At 34.9% G+C, this 16,880-nt stretch overlaps 3 protein-coding genes across 8 annotated transcripts in view; 2 read left to right on the plus strand and 1 right to left on the minus strand.

The window, feature by feature from the left end:
* Positions 1 to 173: 173 nt before the first annotated feature.
* Positions 174 to 8,428, plus strand: LOC118278252 (ras association domain-containing protein 8). Of its 2 annotated transcripts, none has more exons than XM_035597397.2 (10): positions 174 to 480; positions 606 to 716; positions 939 to 1,057; positions 1,305 to 1,499; positions 2,702 to 2,936; positions 3,354 to 3,470; positions 4,204 to 4,406; positions 5,668 to 5,782; positions 6,269 to 6,399; positions 6,841 to 8,428. In XM_035597397.2, exons 1-10 carry the CDS (start codon positions 409 to 411, stop codon positions 6,857 to 6,859), a joined length of 1,317 nt encoding a protein of 438 aa, XP_035453290.1. In that variant the 5' UTR covers positions 174 to 408; the 3' UTR covers positions 6,860 to 8,428. The 2 variants fall into 2 exon arrangements, with proteins under 2 accessions (XP_035453290.1, XP_035453287.1); XM_035597394.2 differs by having other exon boundaries at positions 175 to 480; positions 6,269 to 6,395.
* A 568-nt stretch (positions 8,429 to 8,996) lies between these two features.
* Positions 8,997 to 11,797, minus strand: LOC118278253 (inhibitor of growth protein 1). Its single transcript, XM_035597398.2, has 5 exons — positions 11,533 to 11,797; positions 10,964 to 11,170; positions 10,490 to 10,678; positions 10,236 to 10,355; positions 8,997 to 9,929 (listed from the first exon to the last, which is right to left on the minus strand). Exons 1-5 carry the CDS (start codon positions 11,666 to 11,668, stop codon positions 9,607 to 9,609), a joined length of 975 nt encoding a protein of 324 aa, XP_035453291.1. The 5' UTR covers positions 11,669 to 11,797; the 3' UTR covers positions 8,997 to 9,606.
* A 1,724-nt stretch (positions 11,798 to 13,521) lies between these two features.
* Positions 13,522 to 16,880, plus strand: part of LOC118278255 (microtubule-associated protein Jupiter) — a 133,601-nt gene continuing 130,242 nt past the window's right edge. The window contains exon 1 of one of the 5 annotated variants that reach the window (XM_035597402.2): positions 13,522 to 13,802. In XM_035597402.2, the coding sequence (XP_035453295.1) occupies positions 13,744 to 13,802 (59 nt within the window). In that variant the 5' untranslated portion in view covers positions 13,522 to 13,743. The remainder of the gene's footprint in view (positions 13,803 to 16,880) is intronic. The other 4 variants (XM_035597401.2, XM_035597403.2, XM_035597406.2 and 1 more) reach the window with 4 other exon arrangements.

Raw genomic sequence — 16,880 nt, forward strand, 5'->3', positions numbered from 1 at the left:
TTTATGTAAATTTCACGGATTATCTAGTCGTCGTTCGGCCCTAAAAGCTTAAGTTTCAATAATTGTTGGTTGTTAACACCAATTGTTAACATCGATTAAACATTTTTTTAAATTACACGATCGAGCCATTTAATATTTGGTCTATGGTTAAATAGCAAAGCTGTCATTCATGCTTTACTCTGTGGCTGTCATGTCAAGCTTATGTCAGCGACGTGTTTCTAAACGAAAATTTCTCATACATAACCCACTTGGAGCTTTTATTTTTCTTTATTGTGTTTTTGGTATGTTTGTGTTGAGTTTAGGCTTATATTGTGAGAGGAAAAAAAATTGCGTTGGTTAAATAAGTGATAAAATGACATCTTAAGTGAATATGTCGTTTATGAGTTGATTGTGAACAGTGTAAAATTAATGGAGCTGAAGGTCTGGGTCGAGGGAATACAAAGGATTGTTTGTGGGGTTACTGAGACCACAACCTGCCAGGTCAGTGTAGAGTTTCTATTCTCATGATTATACCAGTGACACGGTTAGGAAGATATGTGTATTCAATTTCACTTTTAGTTTTAGTTACTTTCGATGTTTGATAATAACAATATTTATTTACACAGGATGTAGTTTTTGCATTGGCTCATGCCACTGGAAAAGTGGGCAGATTCACACTGATAGAGCGGTGGCGGAATAATGAGCGGCTACTGGCGCCGCAGGAGTATCCCCTGAAGGTAACTTGTGTTCTATTTATAAGTCAATGAGTTGCAAAAATGCTGAAACGACTTTAGAATAGTCTGTAATGTTTACTAATCGTGACATTAAGTATATTCAATTTAGAGATAAGAAAAAATAGAAAATGTTGGTACTTTTGTTATTCTGTTTTACACAATATCCATTTCATTGCAATCTTGTAGCTAAACATGCAAATTTCATTGACATTTAACTGTTTTTAGATCCTAATGAAATGGGGAGAATACTCCAATGACATCCAGTTTATATTAAGACGGTCAGACTCTGGCAACAACCAGAAACAACAACCTACCAATAGTTCCAGATCTCCTATAGGAAATGGGTAAGATAAAAACCTTTAAAAATAAACAATTACTATGCATATTTATAATGTCAGACAGACTGATTCAGATTGAATCTTTGCCATACAAAATAGAATGTGATTATCATCATTTATGAAGTTTTAATAAACATAATCATCTGTAGTTTTTATAACATTAGTTACTTAATTACATTCATCTTCTACAATGTTAAATTCTCTTACATCTAGGTGGTAGTTATTGAATATTGTTTTATATTTATTCTTTTAGGGGCCATACCACATCAAATCCTAACATGCTTGACAGCCAGAACTCTCCAAATAGAACATCAACAACACCAACTTATAGTAATAATAATCCAAATAACACATCACCTGGCAACCCTGTTGGTGTGGTCAAGGGAGTGCAGCAAGCCAAAACACCTGAGTCTGACAGCCCTGTGCTGAAAGATGTACCGCCATACAGGTAAGCATTGAATCATACTAATATTATAAATGTGAAAGTTTGTTTCTTTGTATGTTGGTTTGTCAATCATGCTAAACTAATCTGGTATACGGACAGGGTATGAACTGTCTTCAGTAATAGGATACTGTTTATCCAATCAGAATCAGGCAATGACAGCGAGGTCACTGATAGAAGCTAGTTGTTATATAAAAATATCATATGTTCAATTACTCAAACAACATTCAATTTCCAGATGCTCTTAAAATTCCTGTCTCTATTAAATCTTTGTAAAATGACAGAGGTAGCACGACATTTAAATACAACTTATAATAAGTAATGTTTCAGTATTTGGGCATTAAATATCTATATTTAAGTAGAATCTAGATATAATCAAGATATTTCCGAGTTTTCATAGTCGGTTACTTATTAACACGTTCAGCGTTTTTTAAAATGCACATACGCGGCATGGGCACTGAATGTGTTAATGTTCGTTTGAAGATGATGAGTTTGAACATATTTCAATCTGTCTCAGTACTAAAATATTTGGTAAAAAGACAATACACTTTCTTTCCTCTGGACAAAAAAAAATTAGAAATTATTGTACCTTTCTCTTTGTACAGTAGTATTTAACTAAATATTAAATAGAGAGTGAGGCTATGAATTCTATATCACATTTTACCTTGTGTGAATCATCATATTCATGTCATTTAACTGTTACCTCAAATATCTTATGTATGATTCATAAAAACTTCAAATTAAAACTATTAGTCACATGTTACAGAGTAAAGATAAAAAAATAATATTATTTGGGTCTTTAACTTACTCCTTTAAAGGTTCGACAGAGAGAGAGAGAGAGAGATAGACAGAGAGACAGATACTTACAGTAGTTACACTTGCGTTAAAACAGTTCATAACTACTCTCGTTCTACAATTTTAATGGGTATCAAATGACAAAAATAGTATCTGCTAACAGTGTTCATTAGCACACTTTATATGTCCCACTTTTATTTACCTCTGTGACACACTGCATTATGAAGTAATTAGTTTGCAGTGTTTAGAGTGAGGTAACGCAATGGAATCCACCTACATATTTTCATAACATTTCTTTTAAATCCTGTTTTAAATAACGAGAGTTAATTAGTCTAGATTTTAAACTCTTCAAAAAGTTTATAACACCAGTTCTTTTGTCTATGTTCATTCTTCCATATTTGAAATTTTGACAGAGAACCACCACCGCCATATCGTTCTCCGCCCCCACCGTCTCAAGCAGTCAGGAAGTCTCCGAACCGCATGCGTTCCAACAGGCCGCAGCATATGTCTCCAGTAAACTTGCCTGAAGAGAGCCAGGAGAACAGGAGTCCTGAGGCAGTCAGCTACAACAATCAGTATAGGGAACTGGTTTCTCTTGTCAACTATCAAAGGGAAAAGTTGTCGAGCCAACAAGTGGATCTTATCAAGGTGAGATAATGTTGATGTAATAGTAAAGATTGGTTTGTTTGTAGTTTTGTCATGTTTTCAAGTGAGTACTTTTTTCTAACTCAATTGTAATATTTCTGTGTCTATTGCCAAGGGAATAGCTACAGGGTTGTCATTATTAATTCATTACAGCATAACGTTCGATAAATCGGACGCTACAAAATTCTATATATTGTGAATAATTAATTAAATAATAATTAATTCAATTTCAATCATAATAGGTGTTATAATTAACTTTATGCTGTAATGGGGTAACTAAACTTTCAACTACATATAATTACTCCAATCGATAATCCAAACTTATAATAAGTAGCTAAGCTAGTAGAATAACTAAGCATCAAATAGCTCACTTACTGAATCATTTTTCGATCGCTTTATATCTATTTTTTACTTTTGCAGTACGACGCAGAGATCGGCTTCTGGGAAAACAAAGGTCGGGAGCAGGAAAGACAAGTGGAGTTATTACAGCAACAAATTAGTTCAGCGGACAACCAACTACGGATCAGTACTGAGCAGGTAACTAGAACACTCCCACGAGATCACCCTACACACAATAATCTGTGTCTGTTGGCACATAATTATCTTCTAACAAAACATTGTTATCGTTACTTACGTGCAATTAGATTCGCACGGTTTCTTTATTCTATGTTCCCATCACAAAGCCCATAGTCCATAATGCACTGCTAGTGAGTGATTTATTGTAGTTCACCATAGAAAATTATAGCAGATTGTATCTTTGTCGGAACGTGATTATATTTTTTGATATAATACTCTCAATTTGTGTTATGTAATGGAGAAGAGGAATAGAGTAAGTCAGAGTAAGGTCTCTTGTACACACACGGTTTTTCGCCGTAAAAATCTATGGTTAATTTCGTCGTGTGGAGGCACGGTCGTCAGTGTTGTATGGATCACTATCATATGGAAGCATGTAAACGTGCACGGCGGTAAACTGTACGACTAACACACCGTACGCTTGAAAAACCGTGACATGGACAAGAGGCCTAACAGTAGACTACTTGGGTATAACATTAGTTCAAATTTCGACTGTAATAGTACTGAGATAGGGTAGACACACTTTATTTATTACTCGAATCTGCTAGGATAAACATCATCGACATAATCGACGAGTAGCTAATGTATTCCAAAGAATGTAATTATTAATTTAAATGACCTCAAGTCCTAGGTCATTTTATAATGAAAGGAATCATTTAAATCTAATTATCATTATAATCTAAATTCATTAATGCAGGTACAAGCACTGAACTACGTAGAAGAAGAGAGTGAAATAGTGAAACAGAATGAAAAGACGATAAAGTCTGAGATTGTCCTGGTGCGGTCGAAGCTTGCCAACTGTGAGACGGAACTGTTGCAATGTAAGAACAAGATTAGGAAGCTCATGGAGGAGATACATAATGAACAGAGAATTATTAACAGTCGTCATCAGGATAATAGGTAAGATATTGTTTCTATATTGTTCTTAGATACGTTATGTTTCGCTAAGATCTCCATTTCGGTAAACCAAAGATGCATGCGTTATTAACACATTGAACGCCGTGGTGGTCACCGGTGATCGACGTTAGCGGAGGATTTGCCTTCAACAGTTTTCTATTGGCAGACAAAGACTTATAAAATCTTATAATATTGCCTTTGATCTAAGAGACATTTTATTGCGATATTGAGTTATATATTTCGGTTATAGTATAGTATTGAGTTACATCATTCGATGGAGAAAAAATCGGTGATTCAGTGATGAAGGTGAAAAAAATGTTGCTTAGATAGCCTTTCAACCATCGGAAATGAATAGTATGGATAATTATATACTGTATGGATATATACTGTTCCTTTCCCTTATTCCAATAAACATATTTCACCGTCTATGTGATATAGATTGAAGATAGAAACTAAACAATAAAAACTATACTGTGATGTATTCATTCACTATGTACACACAAAATAAAACTACTTTCACACAATATTACGTAACGCCGTAATATTCTGCAATAGCAGTTTCTCTTTTTGCAAATAGTCATAAAATTACCATTACTCAGTACATTTTTTACCGATTCATAAAATTAAATTATACTACGCCATTACTTTTGACCCTCTATTTACTTTTTAAAGTTGCACAGATTATAGTATGCGAAGAATATTTTGTTTATCTCATTCGTAAATCGCGAGTTGCGTTTTTAAGCAATTTTAAGTCTTGATTGTATGTAATTACGGTGGTAATTAGAAGTACTATAGTGTTATGAATTTTGTGTGAGAATATGTATTGTATTGTTTCTTTTGCCAGTTAGTACCGGAATAAGAATTTACAAGACCTTGGCATTTATTTGTTTGGATTCTACCTGTAATTTATTTGTATTGACTTTGATTTTTAGATATTTTTTAATCTGAAGGGTTTTTCAATGTCTGTCAGTTCTGTTTATTTCTTTATATACATACCTAGTTTATGTTAAAAAAGGACTATTGACGTCGACGCTTGTATGAGACTCATTTGTGGCTCAAGTTAGATTCCTGGTGGAAACAAAGTATTTTTTGGGTATTTCAATATTCCAAAATTATAAATAAGTATCACAATGACTCAGTGCATACATATAACGGTATAGGTTCGAGCCTATTCTTTAAAATACCTAAGGATGACTATATTTCTGTCTGCCGCGTCTTAGAATGAAAGTCGTGATACCATGTGTTGATTTTCTTTGCATATTAGGCAGTCGCTGGAGCGATCAATGCTCGCTGAAATGGAGAGTTTACAAAGTCAGATACAGCAGGCGAAGCACGCGACTGAAATCAACAATCTCACCGCTGAGAATTTGAAGAGAGAGGTATGTGGCGGTGTATTGTATTATTTGCATATAAAGTCAACGTTAGTTGTACATAGAAAGTTTACCTATACATATGATAAAAAAAAATATATATTTTGTAACAATATATGAAAGTTTATGAATTTAACTAAAATCATAATTAGAAAGTCTAGATAGAATTGTAATTTAGTGGTTTGGAAAATGCTATTTCAAGAAAACTTGTATAACTTAAGAAAACAGTGAATCCTTTTTAAAATCCGGAAACGCAATTGTGACTCTGGTGTTGCGGGTGTCCATGGGCGGCGCTGATCGCTTACCATCAGGTGATCCGTCTGCTCGTTTGCATCCTATTCCATAAAAAAATATCTATGGTTCTTCGTTCAAGTACTGTAGTCTAAAGACGTTAATGGTTATGTTATGTTTAGGTTAAAAATACCTTCATCATTATACTAAGAATATTATGTTATATACAATGTAGCATGAGGTTAAACACTATTTTGTTTACAGGTTGGAGTGCTAGAAAATGCCATAATGGAAAAGAAGCGCCAAGTGGAGCGGTTAGTGCAGGAGATGAAGGAGGCCAACTTGCAGAGCCTGACCGGCAGCGTGGACGAGCTGCGCCATCCCTTGGACGGTATGTATGTACAACATAAATAACACATCACTCTACTATTGTTCTTCTAGTGTTTGTAATAGGGATAAGGATTAAGGAATGTGGGAGGGACTTTAATGTTACTAAAATGTTCTTGGTAGTCACCTTCAGCACGTAGTGGCGCCGGCTCCGCTAAATATATAGGCTTCGCCACTTTTTAATTAGCGTCTGTTAAGATACATATTTAATAAAAAAAGATACATATTTATCGAACTTTGAATCTCAAGTTGGTTCCTCCTGTTTTTTGCAGGGGTGAAAGTTTTTCAAGTTAGAAAAGAGAAGGAGAATTGGTTAATGTATTTTTAGGGAATGAATATTGAATACTGAAAACTAACATTTCGCACTGCATGCAATTAACTGACAACTGAAACACCGAATTGTTTCTTCTCAATTTCTTTTTATAAATTCTGTTTATTTTAATTTACAGGGCTATGCAAGGCAGGTAGCGCTCGTAGAATCATCGGGTCTCCGAGACAGCTAGAGAACGCAGCGCCCACCAATAAGAACCCCCACGGCGTATGGGTATAATCCAATGAAACATTACTATAAGACCGGCCATTCATGTTCCCCCTATTTAAATGCAACGGCCTAATTTAAGTAGCGAAGCAATTCATTAGATCAAAATAGATATAATTTTTTAATCTGGGTTTCTGAATCAAATTGAGCAAGTATTGAATCTCACAATTATAATTTAGATGTGTTTCTGTTATAAAAAATGAATTTGTTTTGTCAAAGTAATATCATAAAAAAAAACCACTTCTTCTATTATGAAGGCAGGAAACAATGTTATATTAGTTTTATTTTATATTTTGTAGAAATCAACAATTTTATTAACATAAGACTAGTTTTTTTTTGTTTGTTTGATTTAGAAACCCAGGCTCAGTGCTGCTATATAACGTGCACGATATTATCTTGTGGTACTTTCTATAGCTTACGGTAGCGGTTAATTTATTAGTATTTGTGTTCAAATTAGTGTCATATTTAATTATTATTTTGTCACAAATTATTTTTTTAGTAAGTGTGTATTGGAATATTTAATGGAGTGTACTTAAAAGTATCGGCTTGATATTTTTACCTTACACCGAAAGTATTATTTTGTCTTGCCGTATAGTTAACGTTTTTTTGATATTGATCGATATTGGAATTAGATGGAACACGTGTATTTCAATTGTTAACAATATTATTTAGTTGCGTGCATCGTGTGTTGTGTTTTGTGTGTGAATTTTAATCAAATGCGATATTATGTAATCGTAGGTTTGAAACTAACAACGCATTAGTTACAAATTACTCGCAATCAGTTATCCATTTCAGTATCTAGTTTCGTAATTTTATCCCATCTATTATTGTGTTCTGTATGTCGGAGATTATTTTTAACTAGGAAATGTGGAGCGGTGAGTGGATGGGCCATGTTGAGTAATATTGAGCAAGCTTGGTTCCAATGTGTGCTCCTAACGCCCGAATGCTGAAACGGTTCACAATTTTAAGCTGGACTTATATCTCTTGTAATTGAATAAGCAGCTTAAAATTGAGGAGTATTGTGTATAAGTATTATGCCTCTTGTACTGCACTGTAGCTGCAAATAGGTGTGCTAAGTTCAAGTGAAATATCAATGTACCATTTCAATCTATTTATAAGAATTACACTTCACTATATTACGAATCTCTACGACCTATATTACTGTTTAAAAAAGGTATTTACACTACGATTAATTTGCAATATAGATACTTAATTATAATAATAAATCTAGTCGAAAGTTTAAGCCATTGCAATATTTTATAAACAAATATTAACCTTGATTTTAGAAGCATTTTAAATATAATAATGGCATTTATTACAAATCAAATTATTAATTATTATAGTGTAATAGATGTAGTGTGTACTCGCTGCGTATTATTTAGATGTTCTATGAGACTTGAAGAATATAGTATGTTTTGTTTCCTACATGGCAACTAATTGTAACTAGACGATTTGTGTATACTTCATATTATAAAATAAAGGACATATTGTATACTGAATTTTATGTTTTACTCAGATCTGTTATGTTATAAGACTTATAAGGGTTTGAGACATTTGGTTTTGTCTTAAGTTCTATGTATGTTATTGCATTACTCCACCATGAACAGATTGAGATGTTTTTAAATGTGAATATTTTTAGGTTTTATTGTACTTTGTAGATGAGATGGGGCTGGTATAAAGTTGCAGGATATTTTTTTTTTATATTGTTAATGTCATAATTTTGATTGTATGATGATACATTCTTATCGTGTGATTGATGACAAGGCATACATTAATGTTTATCACTAATGGACAAATCGTGTTTTCCTGATTCTTTCTTGAGACAGAAGTCAACGTAATATAAATTTCGAGGTTACGCTAAAGATACTACTGCTATACATGTGCACCCCATATCTAATCTGCAAAATAATCATAATAAAACTGATAGCGGGATTCTCCAAATTTTGTGAATAACATAAACACTTACGTTAAAGAAACTGGTTTATTCAATTTAGAAAATAATAAATAAATAAATATCGTTTTGAACGCGATACAGATTAATGTAGATATTACAATAAAACAACTATGCATTATTTATTAATCCTTATATTGAATATAACTTATTTAATGTAAGAAATTAAATCTGTTTGCAACTATTTTATACAGAGCTTTCTATTTAAAGTTGCCATATTGCGTATTGCGTATCTAAGTTATGCTGTACTGTACTTAAAGTTCCGTATTTGACCGTTACATAACTAATATATTTACAACATTTCGTCAAATCGCGGAGTCAATTACAACATAGATTCGTTTACTTGTATCTTGAACTGTTGTGGAGATTCAACTAGTCATACATCAATTAATATCGCAACTTACTGTTACGACCACACGTCACATAGAAAGAACTCAATATTCATAAATTTAAATCACATTTCAATACTTGAAAGTGTTCTAGGCATATTGCCTATACATGGACTAGAAACAAGTGAATACTTTAATATTTCATTTCAAATGTTGGAACTTGTTTTGCAGGGGTCAGGATATCACTAGCAGCTAACACTCTCACTATAGCTACTTATTTGAAGGTCTTAAGTAAATTTATCACAATTTGATACCTACCACAAGCACCATCACATATTGCAGTTGTATTCACTGATTTCAAATCCACATGAACCTTAAACCTAGGTATCTAACGAGACTATGCTTTCTCCTCTTTCTCCCTGTTATACCGTTCTAACTCTTTTAAGAATTGTCCTTTAGGTTTCATGACGTTGGGTCTATCGCCACGGCACTTCGGACAGAACCACTTTCCTTTAGGTTTTGTTGAGAGTGACACACATGAGAAGTGGAACCACTCAATGGGACAGAGATCATTGTCGCAGAGGATCATCTCGCCGAATGATATCTGATCACAAAGGCAGTACCGCGGCTCATCAGGGTCGATGGCATCTGTCTCCTCGGGGGGTGTTTCTGAACGTTGTGCTGCTTGGCGCGCTTTACGCTTTTTCTTTTTGCCGATACCTGCAGAAGGAAACAACAATTAGTAAATTTTGTTTTATAAGAAGTATTGCTGGGCTTTTTTCAGTTTATCGAAAATTTCTCAGTAGTAGCATGGAGTCTGGAAATGTGCCTGGTATATGGCATTAGGTTCACCACCTATTACATGGGACTTACAACATAAATTGTGAAAAGTGGGTGTACATTGTACAGTGACATTACATGCCATAATGTGCACCTCTTCCTCACCTTCGGGGATAAAAGGCGTGACAATGTACAGTTTTGTAAAACATGTGCAAACTATTACACATTTGATGTAGATATACATACCTTTCTTGTGTGTGGTGTTGTGGGCATGCCTTTCACTGTCTCGTTCACTGGAGTCGGCTCCATCTGTCGCTGCACCTGCTGTTGTTCGTGAGCGTCGCGCGCGTTTTGACCAACGCTCACCTGTTATAAGAATAAAGAGATATAAGATACACTGGTCAACATGTATTTATTGTTAAAACATACACTTCTTGTATGGTATAATTTTGGGGGGAAATTAAATAGCAACTTAGGGGTAAAAATTGTTTGAAACATACCTCCAGACTTATCACGGTCAACTTTCTCTTTTTCCTTTTCATTGCTTCGTTCAGGTGGTGGAGGAGGTGGTGCATGCTGCGGTGTAACCACTGGTGCTGGGGTTTCCTTCTCCACACTTCTGATAGCTTCTGGGGCTGGAGCTGGCTCTTCTTTAGCTGTGCCATTAGTCTTCACCTCCAGGCAAGATACTGGAAACAGATATAGGATTAGTAAACCGGCTTAGTGATTATAGCTTGTGGTAGTGTGACTCCTGGCTAGTTGCCAAACTAACAGATGTGACACAGAAAATTATTTAACAACATGCCTTGTATTTGTTTTGGTTAAAGACAGCTATGCTAAGATAGTGTGTGACAGACAACTAGGTTATTTATTTATATTGATATCTTCTATGTAATGATAAGCAATTTTAAGGTTACACTTTGGTTCTAATCAATCTGTCAATTAACCTAAGATTGTTATGTCAAAATACTCACTTAGTTTTTTGTGATCTGCATCAAGTGACCTTTGTTTGTTGTCAATTAGGTCTTGTAGTATCTGTACAACTTGTAGTTTCTCGTCGCCTATCTCCTGAGCTGCTACTAGCACTGTTTGCAGCCGCGATGCCGCGCGGCTTCGGCGACGTTCCTCTGTGTTGGCTCCTATACATACTGCTAGGTGCTTCTCAGCTTCCCGAAGACATTCTAATGAAAATATACACAAAAATTAGCACATAGCAACCAAAAAACAAATAGGTTACCTTCACAACATCACTTTTTTATAGCCCACAATAGTACACAAAGCACCACTTATATTGAACTTAATTCCAATCTTTTTATAACCATGTTTAGAAGTAACAACAGAGTAGTGGTTTTGATGTTATTTTGGTCCACTTGTACTCACGAGTCGTAATCTATACATAGGTATGCATACGTAATGAGGTTGAAAGGCGAACGTCAACAATATAGTTACAAGCTGTTGTATCAATTATTAATAACACATATAACTGTTAATACTTAGTAAGAGGAATTATACCTTTAAGGACATGTAGAAATTGGAAAATTACCTCTGTATGTTACGTCAAGCTCTCGCATACGCGATAAATGCCTCTGCAGGTCATTCGGAAGATTTTCAACACAATCTAAGTAGTTCTCAACGTAAGTTGCTGATAGCAACGCCTCAGTTGAAGTTTGATTCAACATGGTTAAAGAATGAGCACAGTTTTCATAGTGATAAAACAAGAGAAACGAATAAATCACTTTGAAAGCGAATAACAAGTCCACTGCATTCAACAGCCGTCCCGTCAAAGCATCATTTCGCGTTCAGAAACGAAACCATTATGTTTTTTTTTGTCATAGCGATTTTGACGTTCGATGACAAAAAATATTATGATTGTAAAGTATTTTTTGTATCAGGTTTTTATATATAAATAGGTAAAATTCAAACGAGTATTATTTTTAGATAATATAAAGTCCTAGTGTAAAAAAAACTACGAAACAATGTTTTACTAGCGTTCTTCGTCCTTCGCAAATTGACACGAACAGACATAACATTTTTGAATTAAAAATTCTTTACTAAAAAAATTACCACATTATTTGCATAACAAAAATAAGCAATAATGAATATGTAACTCAAACCTAATTTAATAAAAATAGTAATGATTTACGTATACCAATATTTTTTACGTGTGTGCACACTCAGACTGAAATGGTTTATGTTTCCACTAACAGATGTCGCTATATTGAAGCAAGCACGGAGCAAGAAACTTACCACTACCCACTACTAGATGTCAGTACCATACACAGTAAAATCAAGTTACACATACAGTACTAGTAGATACTATACTATTTTTTATCACAGACATGGTTAACAAGCTTTTAATTTATCCGATGAAAAAAGCTATTAATTATGTAAATGGTTGACAGAGACGCACAGCATAAAATAAACGTAACACCCATTTTTCATTAGTTAGATTTGGGGTGATGCTGGTAATGGTGTGGCCGTACACTTGTCGCAAAGTCAAAGTCAAAATTATTTATTTCAAATAGACCGAGAATGCACTTTTGAACGTCAAAGCAAATATTACAATATAAAGAAAACAATGTCTGTCTATCGGTCAGTCCTCTAGTGAAGCTATTTGCTCGTTCCAATGTGGAGAAGAACGAGCAAGAAACTCCATAGGTTACTCTTTTTCAATCAGGTCGTTAGTTCAATCGCATAATTCCAAATCCTTTGCTATAACTGAGATTTTTTCGAATAAGTATTAGAAAAATGCAATAAAACTTTACTCGGCCCGGGATTGAATTTATGTTCAGCAATCGCATCATGTCTTTTTAATCCACGATCCCCGAAGACCGTCGCGCGATCCACTAGCCATCTGTGGTGATTGGGCACGAGGAGTTCGTTCCCTCATGCGCTCTCCCTTATCCTTAGCATACTTAACAGCTTCGTTGATGGAGGAGACGTCGGTGGTGCTAAACCCTTTTTTTTAAGGGGAAAATCATTTAATGACTTCTTCCACCTTGGGCGAGGCGAGAGGGAGTGTCAGACTCTTACTGACTATAAAACCACCACGTTCCTTCTTCTGCTTTGAGCTGGAACTTGTTATGTTGTCCGCAACTCCGTATGGGGCATCAGCCCTACTGAGCCCCATTTGTGGTGGTTTATCTCTTTGAGGGTCTGGTGGTGATAAACCTTAGCAGAGTACGGTGTTATCAGAGTATGCTTCGTACACTTTTCAACCTGTAATTGGTTGTGTAAGTACCTCGTAGTAATACCATTTTTAACTGGGTTTTCTACTGAACTTTTACATCTGGTTATTTCTGACTAAACCAAAAAAGACGTTGCGTCCTTGCTTTGTTTTGGTTTGTGGACACTAAATAAAAAAAATGCAAAGGTTAATGATGCAGTTTTGAATAAGTCCGACCTGAGATCATTCTGCTAAGAAAGGACATGGTTATTATACTAATATCTAATATCGTACTAGTCGAGGTCGATTTACACCTACGACCTCCCACGTACACTTTGTCATAAAACCTAAATGCAAAACGACAGTTTGCCGTACAATCTCATATCACCAACACTGGCTTGAAATTCTAAATAAAACCAAATAAAACATTATACATATTCACGTAATTATTCCTTGACATATGTCATAAAAATTAACAATTTGTAATTATGCAAAAGTGATTTATAGCGCATTTTTATTATAAACTTTCCGTGTTTAAGCAAAATTTTTCAGTAAAACATAAATACATAGTGTTTCGTGAGTGTCCAAATGTCATCTACTCTTATTTTCGTTGGGCTGCCTGAGGACTCGAGGAGCTCTATAACAAAGTAAGTAAGTATCTGTTTCAATATTACTCATATATCTTTATAAACTGCTGTACTCCTGTCATTAGAACTTAAGACGGGATATTTACCATGTTTATTTATGTCTATGAGTTTTCGATATTTCGGCACTGCTGCAAGCCGTGATCACAGATGATCTAATGATAGTGTTAGTGACCATGTCAATTTATAAACTTATGCTGAACCCTTGTCCTGCGGTTGAAGCAGACCTACTATGGTTGGGTATTGGCGATATCTGCTATTTACCCTTACCAATTCCAACAGTGATCTCAGCTGAGACATTTTAAAATTACACATTTAAAAACTGAAACGGCAAAACATTTCATTGAATTACTCTATGTAAAGGAAATGTAACAAATTATGGAGTACATAGTAACTCAGTGTTAAATAATGTAAACTTACATTTTATACTTGCACTCGTAAACCTGGATGCATGTCTAAAGCGTATGGGTGAGCTAGTTATCCACTCAAAGCGCTTGAACAATATTATTATGTAATTTTGCTTTTATGCGTTTGGAACGAGCGTCTCAGTGGCTCATAAAATCCATTTTAGAATCCCTTTTATTATTTCCTCGTACAATGGATCACCGGTTTTGGGTACACATTGTGCGGTTCATGAACTTACCTACCTTCCGGCTCCTACATTGTTCCTTCGTATGAATTTTTGATTTCCAGAAGTCAGAATCTACACTAGATTCAATGGTAGACTTTATGCGAGTAGGTTCTTGTTCCTTTGTGATTATAGCAAAGAAATAAAATAACTTTATACTGATATGTAATGGTAATATAATTGGCAAGACATAAAAGGCAATGAGCAAATTGTAATCCGACAAGCCCATGTCCATTTCTGTAATACCTATCGTGAGACATACTAAATTAACTGAAAAACACGGTTCACTCACGTACAATAATGGAGAAAAGCAGATGCGGTGACTCGAAACTAGTAGAGCTTTTCTCCATTAATGTACGTAAATTAACCGTGATTTTTAGTTAATGTCCATTGCCGTTTTAATAATGAAGTAATTTTTGTAGCTCTTAAGAATTCTTATTCAGTGGTGTTCACACAGCTTTGAAAGATAGAATTCAGTTTCAAACATTCAGTTATTTACTGCAAATGATTTTGTCTGTCATGAAATAGTGCGAAGTTGGCTGGCTCTAGCTTCAGCCAACTGCTAATAAAGCTAACGTAGGCAGGTAATTTTATAAACAATATAATTTAAAAGACATTATTATGTTTAATGCTAATGCTGAGCACACAGGCGGTACCGCGATACTTGCCCCGCTCTAATTGAAGGTGTAGGCTGTTCTAGATGTATTCCGTACCGTGGGCGACGCAAGCGCAGATTTGCCTTGAGACTCCCAATTAGGGTGAACGACTGGCTTGTTTATGTTTTAGTGGTTTACTTGACTAAATTAGGTGTTATTGTGCAATATTATATTGTTCACTTAAACCTAAAAAGACGAAATACGTGTTTCATGACCTTGTAATTGTAGTGTTTAGTTTGTAGTTCTGAAGGTACAGAGGAATTTGTTTTCGTAAATGCATCGTTGCATAAATAATGCGTAAATGTGTATTGGAGAGACTTATGTCTAACAGTGGACTAGAACATGCTGATGATGATAATGATGATGATGATTAAAAGCATCGTTGTTTATTAGTGATTTGTGGGTGAATAGTTAATTTCCTGATCTAGTTAAGACGAAGTGTTCTAGGACTTTTTATCTCATTTCGATAACGAGTTATTATTTTGTAATAGAGCAGTGTGTTATCAGTTGTAGTCTTGCAAGTTAAAGAATCTGAGTACCAGCTCAGCTCAGACGTAGTTAGCAAGCAAGAAGGTTTGATATCCGGGTTTCGTTTAATAGAATTTTCTTTCTTATCTTAGTGTAAACAACTTGATGTTAAATAAGTAAAGTTTCCAATAGTTAGTTATATGTAATAAATCACATAATAGTTATTATTAGAGGGAATATTATGAAGAGGATTACTTCTTGATGTAGGCGTACCTAAGCATCGCTTCGGTGCAAAGTGCAGACTTAACTAAATGAAATATGGCTTCGCGAACGGGTCAGCAACCCTTGCCTTGTAACCGGCTGCAGACGAAGTAAATACAGTACAATAAAAGTAGGTAGGTTTTTATAATAGGGAACTATGTATTTAGTATGATATAGTATTGGTAACTTTTTTCTTACAATATTGTAATGCCTATTTTGTCCCAATAGCCGCATTTTCACACTGCGTAACTAAAATTTCAAATCGAAAATCAGAATGGAGATTTGTTTCAATCTAGAAATCAAATTCCTGTTAATTAATCAGTCGCTATGACATCTTCTTCTTTCTTCTTATAAAAATAAGCCAGTAATCATAATTTAGACGCCATTGCAATGATGCATTATCAAAGATTCTGAAGGGTTCTTAGTCTAGTGATATTTAATTGTGCTTCGCGCCATGTGCATTGTTCCGCGGGGGCCTTATACAGGCACTATCCAGATGTCGCTAGTGTGTCATTAGAGGTGCGCTGTCACAATGGTTCTGTTGTCTTTGACAATTCGCCTCGCTCATGCGCCATCGGTGGAAGGAACCCGTTTGCACAATAGAATTGTCTCCTTAATTTTAGTTCGACGTTAATTTTCGCGGCCCTTTCTAATTCCTGTCGTTGTGTGAGTTTCCTGTGCAATATCCTCTTAAGATTTTGTGATGGAAGTCAGTTTTCATTGTACTTTGTTATTATTTTGTATGTCTTTGAATGTGCGATTTTCGATGTTCTCAAATAACGCGAGTACTGGATCAAGTTGCCCTTACTAAATAGGATTTAAAATAATATGTTTATACTATACAATATGCGCAATAAAAATAGTAAGTATGCAAAAATATTAAGAAAATGATAAAACACGCAACGACATTCGATCAACACCGCAGTTTAATTGAGTTAGTATTCAATCCGCGTCGTCGGCGCGATGTTAATATTCCACGCTATTACCCCGATCAATTATGGGTAACAGGATTAGGTCCCTTGCGCCAGGACTGCGGTAACAGGATCGGTGGGGAAGCCTTGCAGCGTC

Source organism: Spodoptera frugiperda, chromosome 18 (genome assembly GCF_023101765.2).
Source record: "Spodoptera frugiperda isolate SF20-4 chromosome 18, AGI-APGP_CSIRO_Sfru_2.0, whole genome shotgun sequence".
In the NCBI taxonomy this organism is placed as follows: Eukaryota; Metazoa; Arthropoda; class Insecta; order Lepidoptera; family Noctuidae; genus Spodoptera; species Spodoptera frugiperda.